The 18,095-nt window shown below is 35.7% G+C and overlaps 2 protein-coding genes across 8 annotated transcripts in view; both read right to left on the bottom strand.

The window, feature by feature from the left end:
- The window catches only part of LOC115222369 (caspase-1-like), a 45,053-nt gene extending 28,249 nt beyond the window's left edge, over window positions 1-16,804 (bottom strand). For 4 of the 6 annotated variants that reach the window (XM_036511289.1, XM_036511291.1, XM_036511292.1 and 1 more), the window contains exon 1: window positions 15,956-16,804. In XM_036511289.1, coding sequence (XP_036367182.1) covers window positions 15,956-16,776 — 821 coding nt within the window. In that variant the 5' untranslated portion in view covers window positions 16,777-16,804. Of the gene's footprint in view, window positions 1-2,112; window positions 2,146-15,764 lie in introns of those variants that run through there. The other 2 variants (XM_036511288.1, XR_005003075.1) reach the window with 2 other exon arrangements.
- LOC115222278 (caspase-1-like) overlaps window positions 1-16,936 on the bottom strand; it is a 22,535-nt gene extending 5,599 nt beyond the window's left edge. Inside the window, exons 1-2 of one of the 2 annotated variants that reach the window (XM_036511295.1) lie at window positions 16,888-16,936; window positions 16,767-16,833 (exon numbers count right to left, since the gene is read on the bottom strand). Coding sequence is in view for 1 of the 2 variants with exons in the window: in XM_036511294.1 (XP_036367187.1) it covers window positions 3,411-3,420; window positions 16,767-16,776 (20 nt within the window). In the remaining variant the exon portion in view is untranslated. Of the gene's footprint in view, window positions 1-3,410; window positions 3,421-16,766; window positions 16,834-16,887 lie in introns of those variants that run through there. The other variant, XM_036511294.1, reaches the window with a different exon arrangement.
- Between the last annotated feature and the right edge of the window lie 1,159 nt (window positions 16,937-18,095).

The raw sequence follows: 18,095 nt of genomic DNA, 5'->3' as shown, positions 1-18,095 counted from the left end.
GAAAATACATTAGGAAAATCTAACCCCTTAACCCTGACTGTGTTATCTCTTTAGATTCTCTTTAAACTCATAGCTGATTTCAACAGCAATATTAACGGTTAACGGTTTACTGGTCAAAGAATAATATTCTCCTCTAGTTCCTAGATGCCTGTTGATTAAAAACCAGACTTACAGTCTATAACTCTCCTGTATAGCTAGAACCCTCTTTTTTTCTTTTTCTTCTTTTTCCCTTCTTTCCCTATTTCTCTCTCTTTTCTCTTTTTTCTTTTTCTTCTTCTTATTCTGATGTTCCTTTTCTTCTCTTTTAGTCCCCCTCTCCCCCCCCTTTTTGCTCCCTCCTCCATTATTTTTCTCTCTTTCTTTTATTCCCTTCTCTATTCTTGGCCCGATCTAGTAAGCCCTTCAGCCTTTAAGAGTTAAAATAGCTACAGCCTCTTGTGAATAGCAGTAATTTGATTAATGTGGCAAACACCTAATCATATAACAAGGATTGATACCTACCTCATTGTGTTCAACCATTGTAAAATTTATCGCCTGTGATATGAAATTCATTTCCATTTCTCTGGAAATTTACATCTACACCATTGGAATCTGTGCATATATACAAAGGATTAATTCACCCTCTCTGTAATGCTAATAAGCAGGAATTGAGACCCACCTCGTTGTAATTAACAATGGATAAATTGTCTTCTGTGAGTATATAATCCTCATCATATCTATGGAAATTCATATAGATTAGGTCACCTTCTCTGTGATGCTATCAAAACTTTTTAAAATTCTGTGATAAGACTGTACATCTTTAAAGAACTTTAATGAACTTTAGAAATCTGTTTAATTATCTACATTACTTCATGAGTATAGCCTCAAACACTAGGATGTCTAGGGAACTTACATGTTATTTAGCTGATTGAGTACGGGACTCGTTTATATGCTGTAATCTTTGCAACTTTTAATAAAACCTGTCCTTGTATGAAACGATCGTACTAAAAACCTATCCATTCTTGTTGCTTTTTTCTCGCGGATATATATATTATATATATATATATATATATAATATATATATATAACCAGATAAACACACACACACACACACACACACACACGCGCGCGCGCACACATAGACACAGAAAACATACTCCCATGACCAACTTCGTCGAAGGCCTTGACAAAGTGGAGATATCCATATTTTAATGTTTGAGCGGCTTTTTTCAGTACCCAGACAAAATGTCGTAGTAGATGTGTGACGCAGTTCCACCCTGGACTGAAGATAATTTGTGTGGTGGTGAAGAAGATACTTCTTTTAAGGAACATAATCAGCCTCTTATGATAAGGTGCCCTATGACTTTGTGACTATGTATGTTCAGAGAAATAGGCTTGCAATTTTTAGCATCTGCTCTGCTTTTTACTGTAAGGACAGGGCATATTATACCTTTTTTTCAACATTTTGGGAAGCTTTCTTGCATGTCTTCTAAAGAATAACCGGAAATCCAATTAGAAGTTCGAGTTCAACTCATCAACAGACTGTGTTTTATCCTCTCTCTCTTGATGTCAATGTAATCGATAATTGCCTTTTTCTTTTTTGTGGATCTACAGTGTTGAAGAACTAATTATGCTTGCTTATTTGCATACTTCCCAGAAGGGAAGCGAGAACACTTTTGAATAAATTATTATTATGACATGATATATGATACGATATGATATATATATATATACACACACATATATATATATATATATATATATATATATTATAATATATATATATATAATATATATATATATGTGTGTGTGTGTGTGTATGTGTGTATGCGTATATATATATATATATATATATATATATATATATATATATATATATATATATATATATATATATATATATATATTAGAAAGTTTGGAGATGATGTACAGGTATTTATATTAGAAGAAATGAGGTACTCAGAAATTCGGATGGTTTTATATTTACAGATATTTATTTGTATATGATATAAGTTATATGATGTATAAAAACATGTAATATACAAATAAATATCTGTAAATATAAAACCATCCGAATTTCTGAGTACCTCATTTCTTCTAATATATATATATATATATAATATATATATATATATATATATATATATATGTGTGTGTGTGTGTGTGTGTGTGGTGTGTGTTGTGTGTATATATATATATATATATATATATATATGTATGTACATTCAAAGGGCAAGACCACTAGGTAGTCGGCCGTATGCTAGAAATAGCTTGCTAATATATATATATATACATATACATCTATATATAAACAAGTAAAGAAAAAAGTTTATATGTGTTAATAAGTGCATAGATATATAAACAATATTTAAAAATTTGTTTTGCTCACTTTCATTCTGATAATCATCATATTTCGATCCTGGTAGGCACACTTGGAGCTGCATATGATGTGATAGCGAGAGAGAGAGAGAGAGAGAGAGAGAGAGAGAGAGAGAGAGAGAGAGAGAGAGAGAGAGAGAGAGAGAGAGAGAGAGAGAGAGAGAGAGAGAGAGAGAGAGAGAGAGAGAGAGAGAGAGAGAAAGAGAGAGAGAATAGCTTCTCAAGAGGAGAGAATCGTTTCTCGAAACTTGTAAATATTCAAAATTTCAATAATTTGCATTGTTTGGACTCCTTCCACGATACTACTACTACTACTACTACTACTACTACTACTATTTATTTATTTATTTATTTATTTTATTCAACGTTTATTTATTTTCCACAGTTGCATCTTTTTACAAACATTGAAGACTACGACGGAAAAATTTCGTAAGATTTAATATTGACATGTTCGTATGCAGACTGAAAAATATATAGTTTTTGAAAAAGTTGTTTGTTTGATTGAAAATTTAAGTGATTTACTTATTACATATAGAACATATAGGAATATGGTGCACACGAATATGATACATATATAACACAAAGTTATATTTAAATAGAAATCCCAAAGCGAAAACACAAACATGTACCAAGAAAGAAAAAAAGGGCAAAAAAAGAAGGAAAGGAGAAAGAAAGATAAAAAGTCATCGGTTTAACACTAAGGAGCTTTAATTGGTCCTACACCATAAGTTTCAACGGAACCCACCGAAACACGTCAACACACTGGCGGCATTACCACGGGCGATGGTGAGGCTAAGGTGCTGGAACAGCCAAGCACCCTCACAGGCATCTCCTTGCACCTCGTTAATACGAGCCGCCAACGATGACAAGAACTTCGTTGTTAGCCCCTCCAGGCGTCTCAAACGCCTCAGACTGGAAGAAATGGTTTGCTGACGAGTCCGGATACTTAAGGATGCAAGGACGAAATTCTCAGGGGGACTGAATTGATGTCCTGCTTGTGGTCAACGTTGTTGGTCTACTGAGCCTGGATGAGTTCCACAGAATGGGACCCGACATCCGTGGGGAACTGAGATGTCTCTGTGGTTGGCTCAGCGATCTCACAGGCCTTCGTGGTTTGTCTTGCTGCCTAAATGCCAGTCATTTCGTTTGTCTCACCGAGCTAAACCTAATCATCAAGTGGGCTCTGGATTGGATCAATATCTCCTCAGTTCTGGTGTCGGCGAGAATATCCAGAAGTGATGGGAAGAGACCAGATGGTCTTACCGTTTGACCCTGGATAAGAGGTTGGTGCCTTATTTGGGATTCCCATTCTGTGACTCCTTTGCTTCATCCCCAGACTCTGGATGCTGTGTTAATGGGAGGATCACTGATTCCGTCACTGAAAAATATATATCTGGAAAAAAAAAAAAAAAAAAACGAAAATCGAAAAAAAAGTGAAAATCAAATAAGTTTAAGAGAAAGAAGTAGGAAAAGATGCGAACTAAAAAAGTAGAAATCAGTTTTTGTTTTCTTTTTAAAAGTCGTAATTTAAGAGGTTTTTAAAGCATCATTGATTACACGTCTGATGAAATTACGAGTTTTAGTGCACGGGATAATTTCTGACTTTTTTTAAAGATTACTACAATTTGTTCATCTTTATGTTTTTTTCTATATTTTGACTTACTTCAGGCATTGGACTGCGACCATGCTGGAGAACTACCTTGAAGGGTTTTTAGACGAATGGATCCACCGCTGTAATCATGCTTAAAGCCTGGTGCTTATTCCATCGCTTTTTGTTTTGCTGAGTTGCTCAATTCCGGGGACGATTGTCAGGCAGTGGAGGAAGATAAACACAACACAAACACAAAGATACGCACACAGACATTGTTATATACATATAGATATAGATATATACGACATTTTCCAAAGAAGGCTTTGGTCGGCTCGTGGTTATAGTAGAATAGTGAAGCACAAGGTGTCACGTAGCGGGACTGAACTAAAGACCACATGCTTGGGAAGCAAGCTTCATACCACACATACCACACGGCAAACATGTTAATACCCAGCCATGCCATGACAAAAGAATAAACCTTGAAAAGCTTGAAATATATCCAAATTTTAACCCGTCCACTCCTCGGATAAGAGATTTCTAAATTTACAGAACCTTTACCTGGCGACGATCAATGAATTCAGTGACGAATTGTTAAGAGTTATTTCCCTTTATATTGGTTTATATGATGTGCTTCCAGACTTTTCTTTTCGGACTACTGCTTTCCCCTGCTCCCAGGTCACATTTCGTAACATTTACCTCCATAGACCTTTCTCTACTGCAAATTCAAAGTAACTGTTTTTCAGAAATAAAGCTTAATCCAGTGAACCCATTACTTTGCAGTTTTTACAATGACTAAACGTAAATTTACTTTTCATCTGTAACTACGCAGTTTTCGCATATATATGTAAATACATACATATAACACACACACACACACACACACACACACACACACACCCCACACACAGACACACACAGAGACACATACACACACAGACACACACCCACACAGACACACACACAGACACATACACACACAGACACAGACACACAGACACACACACACACACACACACACACACACACACACACACACATATATATATATATATATATATATAAGAATAAATGTTTTATATATAAAGAACGTGAAATACAGGAAGGGACAAACACGGAACACAGACAAATCATTCGAAACCTTCAATCTTCAGTCAGACACCGAATCATCATAGCAAATTTCGGCTGTTCAATTCTGATATTTGCTCCAACTCGGCCAGCCCCAAGAAAAAAAACTAAGCTGTAAGCATTAGATTTCTTGGTAGAAGACAGGAATGTGAACGCACGAGACGGATGTAAATACGAGAGACGAAAACGAAATTGAAAACGGTAACGGTTAAACAAAATATAATATAACGGTGGTTGTCATACGACTTTAGACCAACCCCCCCGTTTGTTTATATATATATATATGTATGTGTGTGTGTTTGTGTGTCTGTGTTTGTCCCCCTAGCATTGCTTGACAACCGATGCTGGTGTTTTTACGTCCCCGTCACTTAGCGGTTCGGCAAAAAGAGACCGATAGAATAAGTACTGGGCTTACAAAGAATAAGTCCCGGGGTCGATTTGCTCGACTAAAGGCGGTGCTCCAGCATGGCCGCAGTCAAATGACTGAAACAAGTAAAAAGAAAAGAAAAAGAAAGGTGCAGTCAATGAATTTGACGTCTTTCTATTTTTATTTTCAAGTCGTGTTTGCGGAAATCACGTCTTGAGTCGGATTTGATATTTTGACGTCGTGAAATTTTCCCTTGAATTGCATATAGGTGGATCGAATTAGATAAACAGAGTCGTAATACATGATATATTAAAACCAGAGACCACTTTACTTTTAGTTACTTCGATCTATTTGGGGGTTTTCAAATTGTTTTTACAGGGGCTTATCTTCGTACTTCCTGACACGCCAGCGCCATCTTGTTTATACATGTATGTATGTGCATTTGTATAAATGTGTGTGTGTGTGTGCGTAAAAATTATGCATAGGCGCAAGCCTGACTGTGTGGTACGAGAAGAGGTTGTAATAAAGGCTGCGTGTGGATCCAGAATGTTTGTTGATGTATGTCTGGATTTTTGTGCGAATATCGTCTTTTCCAATTAATTGGGTGGCTTTGTTTTTAGACGTAGCATCGAACGATTGCCTGCGTAGGAATAGCATCATCTCAGATGTGGAAACAATGCTAATCCATTGTCAGTTTTCCTTAAGCTTTGTGGATTATCAGCAAGTGTTTAGTGATGAAATATTTTCTATCTCATTCCGGAAACGAGAGTCTGTATGAAGCGGTTCTAACCACAACATATATATATATATATATATATACTAGAGGGTACCCAAAAGTAACCGGAAACGTTGTAACCGTTGTAGCTCAGGCTCTCACCGCTAGAAGCCACTTTATGCCGCCATCAGGCGTCATCGTGTCACGTCGTACTGTCACGTGGTGCGTCTTTGTTTTACAGTACTTCTCCCCTGTTCGTCGATTTTTGCGATGGCTGAAACAAATGAGCAGCGTACTTCTGTGAAATTCTGTTTTCTGCTGAGGAAAACAGCAGACAAAACAGTTGTCATGCTTCAGACAGCTTACAAGGATGCTGCCATGAGTAAAACGCAAGTTTACGAGTGGTTTTCACGCTTTAGGAATGGCCACTTGTCACTTGAAGATCAATCTCGTTCAGGGTGATCGTCGACCTCCCGAACAAATGAAAACATAATGAAGACATCATGAACTGTGCTTGGAGGATTGTCACCGAATAATTGATGAACTTGTTGATATAAAAAGAGTTGCAGCAAAATTTGTGTCTCGCTTGTTCATGGACTGAATGTGTGTTGAAATGAAAGAACAGTTAGAAGTTGATGCGGACCTTTTTTTCGAAGGTCATCATTGGTGACAAAAGGTGGTGATACGGCTACGATCCGAAAACGAAGCAGCAATCAAGTCAATGGAAGCATTCGATGTCATTACACCCCCAAAATGCGTGTTGTAGTGAACTTCATGCAGGCATGGTGTGGATTCGATCGTCGATCGCCAAATTTCACTTAACAGCTCAACAACACTTTTCCCACAGAGAAAACAATGGTTGACGCAAGTTACATTTAGCATATGGCTTTGCTAAGCCGATTTGTCTTTGCCGATTGACCCTTCTAACCTCTTCTATTTCACCAAAAGCTAGAATTGAATTAACAGATCCACAACGAAATCTATTGTTCTCAACAATATGTCTATCCTTCTGGCTGTTTTTGCATAGTTATAAATATTAGAATTTGGTAAGGCAAAAGCAGTTAGTGAACCGAAACGACTAGAGTCATGGCCACTAGCAGGCAGCTACTAAAGACACACGGTGAGAGGGAGAAAGAAGGTTACAATCAGCCAAGTATTCCCTCGACTTTATAACTTTCACTAACTCAATTTCTTTTCTCTTAAAACATTATTCTATCACTATCTGTGGTTTACTACTGCAATAAGATGTACATACATACAGACCGAAATTAACTTTCTTAATCTCGCATGCTCTTTCGGTTATATCACACCAACCCGTCGAGGCATGGCATTATATTAAGGAACGGTAAATAAATATTTCTTTACAACTTCGATCACTGTTCTTCGTTCATCTTGAACATCTGCAACAACCTAACCCTTTACAATTGGTAACTGCTAACACCGACATATGTCACAATACAAACCGTTACACTGGTGACCACTGACTCTACCTTAACAATACCGTTACAGTGTCAACGGAAGTCCAATGTCAAAACGATGCTGATTTGTTCCATCGATACGAAAAGAATTGTCAACACAGAATTTGTTCCTCCTAGTCAAGTTGTTAACATAACATTTTACTTGGCCGTTATGAAACATTTGCAAGACGCAGTGAAACGAAAATGCCCCGACCTGTAGAAAAGTGGAGAGTGGTGGTTTAATCACGACAATGCGCCCGCGTACATCGCCTTCGGTGCGAGATAGTTTTTGACTAAAAAACTTCTTTCCATTAACATCTCAAATGTAAGATTTCTCCTCTGAAGACAGCGGCCCATCTCATCCTACGATGGAGTCAATCTGCAAAAATTATTTTGGACCACCGAGCCCCCAGAAACAGCTGTTGAACTTGTAGTACTTTTCTTCAACCCCTTTAATTCTCTATATCATTTGTATTCTGTGCAAGTCGAACCCCTTTTTTATACGTATTCATACAGGGGTTGGACAAAATAATGGAAACACATAGCATCATAAGTTTGAAATATCTATAAAACCGTTAAAAACATGTTTATTTTTATGCTTTTTGATTTATTATTAGTGTTGCTTAATATGTTTTACTAAATATGTCTGTTTAAAGAAAGCTAAAATATGAATATTTACTGTACAAACAACTTAAATTTTTGAAATCACATTCAGTTAAAAAGATTTCTAAATGATTAAAATATTGTGTACGTCAAAAAGTCGACGTCTTTTTTTCTTAGAGAGTGCGAAGATTATGTGTGTGTATATAAATTAGCTGCTGAAATTTACTAACTGCAAAGTTATTTCCGGTCTCAGCACGCCGAAGTGAAGACATTTGAAAAATACATCCAAATATAATTTGTAGAACTATATACATACTCTATTTCGGTTGAGCATTTTGTATCTAGTTCTGGAAAATGTGTTTTGTAAGCGACAGACTTCGCTGATGATCTTGCAGATATTTGAGTATTTACATGCGTAAATTATTAACAAGTGAAATTATGGTACGTAGGTAATCGTTTTTTATTTCGTATATTTTCATTTGTCTTACTCATTTTTACATTTTGGCGTTTTGTTGAGAATTTCTTGAGAACACACTCTTCGTGGAAATGGCGTTTTGACGTCTATGTTTAGCATATTAGGCGTCCACTTTAGTGGTCATTCCTCTTAATTTTGTATATATATATATATACATACATTATTTATTATTTAACTGAACGCAACGCATCCATTTCCACGTATATATATATATATATATATATATATATACTAGACTACCCATGACCCGTTGGGTCACCGGGAAACTCTGAGTTTCCCACCAACGGAATTTTGCTTCGTGTTTTTTCTATGTTATTTCGCATGCTTTCAGCGAATGTGACATCGAAATCACGTGTAAACGGCTCCTTTCCCCAGAAAAGGAAATATTTCACTGCTATTTCTTGCACTCCCAGCTACCACGTAACAGGTATTTCGGGTTCTTTATCGCAAATAGCTGTTATGTAGAAGCAGCCAAATCTTTGCAGGTGAGATACTTTGAATGCATTCGGAAAAAACCTATGGAAAAAAAAACAACTATTTCACGCCGAGGTTACGAACGGGTCTTTTATGAAATATTTACCGTATTTTTAAAGTAATTTCCACTTTAAAATATTTGTTCAATATGCCAAAATTTTTTAGTGGTATTTACTTGAAAATAATTTAAAACAAGAGCACAAACCTCCGCCAAGGCAACACCAGCATGCTCTCAACAATTATCCAGAGATGGTTTTTAAAAGGAGAATAACTGAAATAAACTCGATTGCCCTCACAAACGAGAATACTAAAAATGAACCCGACCGCTCTCAAAAATTAATTGAAAAAAACAGGAAAAATTATCCAGAATCCTGTTCCAGTTGCAGATCGATCCCAAAATCTAATCATTTCGAGCCAGTCACAAGACCAAACATCCCTGAAAGTTTCATCCGAATCCATCAAGCGGTTCTTAAGATATCTTGTCCACGGACAAACAAACAAACATACAAACACAACTGAAAACAATACCTCCGCCTTCGCTAAGGCGGAGGTAAAAACATTGAAATATTGTCTGTTTAAAGAAAGCTAAAATATAAACACCTACTTAATGAACAACTTACATTTTTGAAATCACATTCTATTAAGAATATATCTAAATGATTAATATACTGTGTTTAACAGAAGCGAAAATAGAAACATTTACTGTAAAAAAAATCGTATTTTTTCGTTGTCAAGTCACAGTGTCTAATCGAAAGATAAGAGTTTCTATTCAGGATTAAGATTATTTTCGGACTATTTTCCCATTATGCACCATTTTGGATATTTATACCCCCGAAAACCTCTATTATCCCCCAAACCACTTGTTCGATTTACGCGAAGCTTGTTTTATTCTGTTCGTATTCACATTTCAGGGTAAACTTAATTCATAGCATTTTCCCATTAGGCGCCAGTTTGGCTGGGTAACATTGCAAGCAAGCAAGATTCAACCTGACTTTTAATGTATTATATATATATATATATATATCACACGCACACACATACACGCACGCACACACACACACACACACATTTATGTATGTGTGTGTTTCTTTGTGCCTGTGTTCGTCCTCCCTCTAACGCTTGACAACTGATCTTAGTGTGTTTACCGTAAATTAGCGGTTTGGCAAAAGGGAACGATAGAATAAGTAATAGCTTAGAGAGAATAAGTCCTGGAGTATTTTCTTCGACTAGAAACCCCTTTATGGCGGTTATATGGCGGCGCAATATCAGATAATCTTAGTTTGAGTATGATAAACATCAGTTTCCGAGTTCAATATTCGAAGTCAAAGATGGCTTTAGTATTCGGGAGTAGTACATACGAGTTATCTGTGTAACATGTAAAAATAATAGTAACATTCACTTATCAGTAAAACCCAGAAAATAGCGTTTACTTTTAGCGATGAGGTTAACAGTCGAGAAATTATAATCTTAAAATATTTTGCAATTTGACGTAATAGGAGACTATGTTTAAACTATTTACATTTATTTGTTTCTATGACAAAATACAAGTGTTGTACCGAAAGTAATGCAAATATAGTCATTCACTGCAGGCAAATACCAGATTTGGAATAGATGCAATGACATTCACAAAAAACTACAGGTTCCTTCCTGCGATGACATTATTGACAAGAGTAATGAGCAGAGGTGGTTGAAGAAGTATATATTTCTTTACTGCCCAGAAGGGGCTAAACATAGAGGAGACAAACAAGGACAGACGAAGGGATTGAGTCGATTATATCGACCCCAGTGCGAAACTGGTACTTTATTTATCGACCCCGAAAGGATGAAAGGCAAAGTTGACCTCAGCGGAATCTGAACTCAGAACGTAACGACAGACGAAATACCGCTAAGCATTTCGCCCAGTGCGCTAACGTGTCTGCCAGCTCAAGGAAGAGTAAACTAACAATGAAGACTAACCGTTCAATGGGAGCCCGTCAAGTACGACAACTCACACGAATCGCAAGCGAGAGGATGAATTGATTCGTGTAGACAGATGAGTAAGCATCAAGGAGCTTGCTGTACAATTGGATTGTGGTCACAATGTAGAATAGGAGATAGCGGAAGAATTTGCATATTAGAAAACGTGTGCAAAGATCAGCACTTCACCTGATGACATCCGATTTGAAGGAGAAAAGTGTGGATCGATAATTATTTTTTGAAGTTATAGGTTTTGTGATGGAAAGAAAGGCATAGGGATTACATAAACTAAGGTGGAACATCTTCTAAGAAAGAAAAATGGGGTTAATTTTATCGTTAACAAATTTACTCAGGCCATTCTCCACTAAAATTAAAGAAAAAGACAGAATAAATAAAACAATGAAATGATACAGTTCCGTGCAAAAAGAAGAAAAAAATTCTCTTTCTTGATAAATCCCAGCACGGGAAGATATATGAATAAAAATAAGAGCTTTGCCTAAATACCAGTCCACCTGAAAAGTATTAGTTCAGAAAAATATAAAGTAGTGACTGCGTGCATATGAGCCGTATTAGTAGGTAGTTGTATATAAAAACAATGTTAGTTCAATTTTCAGAGTCAAAGATCATTTTTTTTTTTAAATTAGAATGAATAAATTAGGCAGTTGTGTATGTAAAAGAACTTTATTTTATATTAAAAACCAAAAAAGTTTATGGTATTTATAAACAAAGCTTGCATTCTTATTAACAATGATAGGAAATAAATAAAAAAGGCTGCCGTGGCTTTTAGTGCAAAAATATTTACTTTTATCGTCAGCAAAAATATTGTAGTTACTACGAACGACAAAGAAATGATATTTAAACCAAACTAGTCCGAACCTTATATGAGATGTTGTTGAAGGAGATGGGATAGTAGTTGCTGTCGTCAGTTTCTTGAAGTTAGCTAGTCATAGTGTATTGCCGTTATCGTCCATTGATTTTTGTGTTGTGACCCCGCTGTGATCTGCTTCTCTCTGCTCTGAAGTGGCTAAAATGCACTGAATATATAACGCTGCTCTTGGACAGAGTCAGCAAGCCAAAGATGAAATTGCTATTAGATCCAGCTCCACAAGAAGTCTTGAATAGTTATGTGTATTGATGACATTGGTAACATTTTATCGAATCGCAATCATGTTCTTTAGGATATTTCTTTCTGTTTTACATCCGATATAGTCGTATGAATTCAATTTCAAAGTTTTGTAATTGTCAGATATTTCTGCTACTCATATTATTCCCCATTGGACGGGATGCCGGTGCGTCGCAAGAATAGTCATTTTTGCCCACTGAATAGACTGGAGCAACTTGAAATGAAATGTTATACTCAAGGCCTGTTTCAGGAATTGAAACCGGTTTAAGCACCTTATGACAACTCCACGTGACTCCTCTATTTGTAATTTTTAGAAAATTTGTGGGAATTTGTGTCTTATACGGAATTCATTCAATTAAGAAAAATAATTTTTTCTAATTTTACGAATTAAATTTAAAAAAAAAGTTTTCGATTTTTTCTTTAAAATCAGAGTTTGAAATATTGACAGTCCAAATTTTTTTTTGCTTAAATCTAGTAATAGACCATGAAATGTTTTTTATGGGGAGAAAGATATTGAAAAACATCAAATACCTGAGTGACAAAGAAAGGACGAAGGTATGAGATGGTCGTGAGATGTGCTAAAAATAACATCAAAATAGCCCTTAAATTAAATATTTTCGGTTTGGGTTTTTGCATAATCGTGTAACGGTATTGTTAAAGTGGAGTCAGTGGTCACCAGTGTAACGGTAATTGTGATGGTAATTGTGGTTGTCGGTTGTTAGCGAGTGTAACGGGTGTTGCTGTTGCAGATGTGCAAGATGAAAGAAGAACAATGATAAAAGTTGATGTTGACTTTAAATTTATTTATTTTACTGTTACTCAATATAATGCCATGCCTCGAAGGGCAAGGTGTGTATAATAATATAAGTGTTAAAGCATTCAAGGTTAAGAAAGTTAATTTCTTCTTGTATAAGTATGAGCACATTTGTAATTCTAGCAGTAAGAAAGGTAGAGACAGAGTGATGTTGTAGAGAAAAGAAGATGAACTAGTGAAAGTTAGAGAGTCGAGGGATGTTGTATCTCATAGAAATTGATTGTATTCTTCCTTGGCCGTTTGTCTCAAAAAATGGCTGTCTGTTTGTGGCCATCTCGAGTTGGTCTCTGTTCACTAACTGATCTTGGCTTTCGGAGTTCTAGTATTTATAACTATACAAAACTAGTTAGAAAGATAAACATATAGGCGCAGGAGTGGCTGTGTGGTAAGTAGCTTGTTTACCAATCACATAGTTCCGGGTTCAGTCCCACTGCGTGGCATCTTGGGCAAGTGTCTTCTACTATGTCCTCGGGCCGACCAAAGCCTTGTGAGTGGATTTGGTAAACGGAAACTGAAAAGAAGCCCGTCGTATATATGTATATATATATATGGGTGTGTGTGTTTCTCCCCCTAGCATTGCTTGACAACCGATGCTGGTGTGTTTATGTCGCCGTTACTTAGCGGTTCGGCAAAAGAGACCGATAGCATAAGTACTGGGCTTACAAAAGAATAAGTCCTAGGATCGAGTTGCTCGATTAAAGGCGGTGCTCCAGCATGGCCGCAGTCAAATGACTGAAACAAGTAAAAGAGTATATTGCAAAGACAATAGATTTCGTTGGGGGTGAGTCTGTCATCTCAATTCTAGAAGAGGTTAGAAGGGTCAATCAACCATTGCAATCAACCATTGTTTCCTCTGCAGGAAAAGTGCTGTTGAAAAGTGAAATTTGGCGATCGAGGATCGAATCCACGCCATGCCTCCATGAAGCCAGTACAATCGTATGAATTCCCGTGTATTGAACAGAAATTCGCAAAAAGTTTCTGTAAATTCTCCAAATAAAAAAGTTATGAAGGTGCTTAAACCTAAAATATGAGGTGCTTAAACCAGAATTTCGCCTCAAAGCCTAGCCACGGAGACATGGTCTTCTACAGATTATTTTGTATTGTTAACATATTTTGGTGCTATTTTTTTGTAAGGTCATGTTAAACTGAAAGCACGAGAGGGGAATTCCATTTGTAAAACTGAAAGCAGAAGGGGAATTCCATTTCTGCTTTAAGTTGCGCAAGGGGAATTCCATTCGTAAAACTGCAAGTATTTTCAAAAGTTGTCTCCCATCCTTGAGCTAGAGTTGTTTTTCACTGCATAAAATACAGAATGTACATAAAATTATCTTTACAATTTGAGAAAAACAAAAAACAAGAAACAAAAGATTGTGTGCAACAAATGGAATCTACACGAAAGTGTTCTGATAATCCTAATAAAAGATAATTTGCTTTGAGTTAGTCTTTTTCTTTCTGAAATTTTCAAATAGTAAAAGTAAGTCATGGACACCCAGTCTTTACGAAGTTGAATAATAAGAGCCTCGACTACCAAGAGAGTTGATTTCTCTGGAAATAAAATATCAATGTATCTAATCATTTCAAAATGAAAAGGGGGTACGTTTTGGTTATCTCTTCCCCATTAAAAAAAACTGCCATTAAAAATTGGGTTATCACTCACCCCAGTAAAAAATTGAGTTTATGTGGCGACAAAAGATTGGATTAAAAGAGTACTTTTGATACAGAACTTCAACAAGTTGACGTTTGGCCTTCTCAATAGGCATGGTATGATTTGTTATAAAAATGTCATCAGATTCATTAAGATGTTTAATTGCTTCAGTTTTCAAGTTTATTAATTTTTTCAGTTTAGAATGATTTGTTATAAAAATATTATGAGATTCAATACGATGTTTTATCTTTTCACTTTTCATTTTTATTAATTTTTTTCATTTTCTTTTATTGAGGGTTAAACGATTTTATTCGTTGAGAGAAATAACCAAAAGTACCGATATTTCTCATAAAACCCAATGTTTTAATGGGGGTGAGATAACCAAAAAGTACTGAAAAGGGTTCGAGTGAAATTGAATAACACTTTGGCACAAACGAAGAAACTATTAGAACACTTAAAGGATAGAAAGAAAATAATTCAGTGATACTGTGCTTTCAATAACTTTAAAATATATCAGACGTACATGGTAACATTAGGTTACATAGGCTGGTATATATATATATATATATATATGTGTGTATATATATATATATATATATATATATATATATATATATATATATATAATGTTATTTAGAGATAGTAGTCCCCATCATCACACCATATAAAAGAATTTTAATTTAATACTTACTACTCATTTCTCTGCTACACGTGTTTCTTGAGGTTCTTTTATGGTTCCTTAAGCACGCAGCGCTTTATAGGAACATTTCTTAAAATGCAACCCCAATCATCAGGCCTCTAAATAACTTTATCATAGTTCGATACTGAATATTATATTTTAATTTTAACAGATAAGTATACATATGTGTATATAGATTCGCCGGACCTTACTGTGCAAGCTATAATTTAATTCGAATAAAATAAAATAAAAAATAGAATAAAAAATTTATGTCTGTAAACATTCATATAAAATTAATAATATGTAGGGATAAAAATAAAATATATACTTGTGATGATATAATGATGAAAGCAATGACAAATAAATATATTCTTTTAAACACTTTAAAAAGAAACCAAATTAAGATTGGAATCATATTAACAATTATAGAAAATAATTGATTTAAAATGTTACATTTTAGGTCAAGTAATTATATGTAAAAGCACATACATTTTGTATTTGTATACATATATTTACGTAAAACTTTAGTGTTGATATTAAAGTAAACGGTACATTTAGTTCTTGGACTGAAACTTTAGTTCTTTAATCAATGTCGACATAATGTGAGGCATTTGTTTACATCCATTGTATTCCGAATTAGCCGAACTTCGGAAGTCTAAAGAGGCAACACGGTTAGAGACAGCAGTTAAAAGTTTCATGATTTCATATTCATTGCCATATTCCATCAACATTTTACTTAGAGCTTGCATAAACCACGAACCATCTTCATTTATGAAAGAAGAATATTCATTACTCGATGAATAAACAACCAACATATCTGCCATAACCGGAATTTTGGGTGTCCTTTTTCCATACCCTATTAAATCAGCATCAGTTTTTTCGACCCCCACATCAATCTTACTTCCACGAGATGCTTCAACAAAGAATAATTTAGGTACTCCTGTTAAAGATGGACAACACTTGGGTCTCAGGTAAGAAAACAATTCGTCTAGTTTAACAACATCGTCGTATCCACAGATAACGTCGTCCGGGCCACCATGACTCAATATTGCACAAATAAAGCAATCAATATCAGTATGAGAATTTTTTCCAAACTGCTTCAAAGCGTCGCGCATTTCTTCGACTGTTGCATCCATATAAACTTTGATATCATCTTCACGGAATCCAAGTTTAATTAATGCCTTTTTAAAATCTTCTGTATCTTTTGATGAGCCATAACGAGTTGCAAGTTCCGATCGTTTGAAATTTTCATTGTTGAAGATGTAAGCGACACCTCGCCTTTTATGCGTCATATCGTATTTATTAAAACATTTCATTAAATCCTCCCCAGTTGACTGATGAAACTGATCAGCTCTCATGGGTTCACTTACATATCGAGCATCCATAGTAGTCATTATATCAAAGAAATGACCCGAATCAGTTTCCTGGTATGATATATTAAAGAGTAAAGTTATACTTTTGTATTACAGAATCACTTGGAACAATTACCTCTTATTTGTTAATGGGGTAGATTCGAAAACCGTTGGAAAGTAGCAAAGCTCTGTATTGTTAAGAAATAATCCAATGACGAAGTAACAAAACCACGATAACAACTAAGTGTGTCTAAGTAATTCCCACATCAAGGGAGATGACTGTTCATGTACTGCTAAAGTGGCACGTTTTTAATAAGTTTCTGAAAATTCTCGAAATCCGATTTATTCCCTCAGCATGCGAAAATGTGCTGACAAACGAAACGAGCGTCTTTCTAACTGTTGCTCTTTCTTTAAAGTCATTCCAACTGAAACCATCCTTCCTTTAAAAAGCATTTAAATCATGACCATCCCTTATTAAAAAAGATTTTCCAGTTGTGACTATCCTTCTTTTTCAAAGCTTTCCATTTATAACTATCACTAACTTTTGAAGCTAAAATCTCATTCGTAGAACACTCTGCTATTCTTCTTTTATTAAAGAAAACAATTGATGATCTAGTTCGAGGTACACTATACTTGAAAAACATAAACAAAGACGAAAAAAGAACGTTCATTGGTTTAATGCGTTTCATCATCGGCCAATTAGAATTAACTTTGTACTAAGCAATTACAAAGAGCGATATATTCTAGTGTGTGTGTGTGTGTGTGTGTGTGTGTGTGTGTGTGTGTGTGTGTGTGTGTGTGTGTGTGTGTGTGTGTGTGTGTGTGTGTGTATGTGCGTACGTGTGTGTGTGTGTGTGTGTGTGTCTCTGTGTGTGTGTATGTGCGTACGTGTGTGTGTGTGTGTGTTTGTGTGTGTATGTGCGTACGTGTGTGTGTGTGTGTGTGTGCGTACGTGTGTGTGTCTGTGTGTGTGTATGTGCGTACGTGTGTGTGTGTGTGTGTACGTGTGTGTGTGTGTGCGTGTGTGTGTGCGTACGTGTGTGTCTGTGTGTGTGGGCGCGCGCGCAAAATATTGTTGCCCATTATGCTACATTCTTCATCGATTTGTAGATGTTGTTATAGATCACAGAACATTTGAAAATCAAGCAATATTTTAAACGAAATATTGAAAAGTGAAGATGGACGGTCGTGAGTGGAATGTCTTTGATCACAGACCTGCTGGATCAGAAATGAATCAGGCTAAATATTTATAAGCACCAGCAACAGAATCATCACAAAAAAAAACGGAATCTTCTGTGCGTGACCAGATAGATAAGTCCTTTACATATATAGCAACCAAATCATCATCAATACGCCTTGAG

This window comes from Octopus sinensis, linkage group LG19, assembly GCF_006345805.1.
Source record: "Octopus sinensis linkage group LG19, ASM634580v1, whole genome shotgun sequence".
NCBI lineage: Eukaryota > Metazoa > Mollusca > Cephalopoda > Octopoda > Octopodidae > Octopus > Octopus sinensis.
This window is presented reverse-complemented; position numbering and strand designations above follow the sequence as displayed.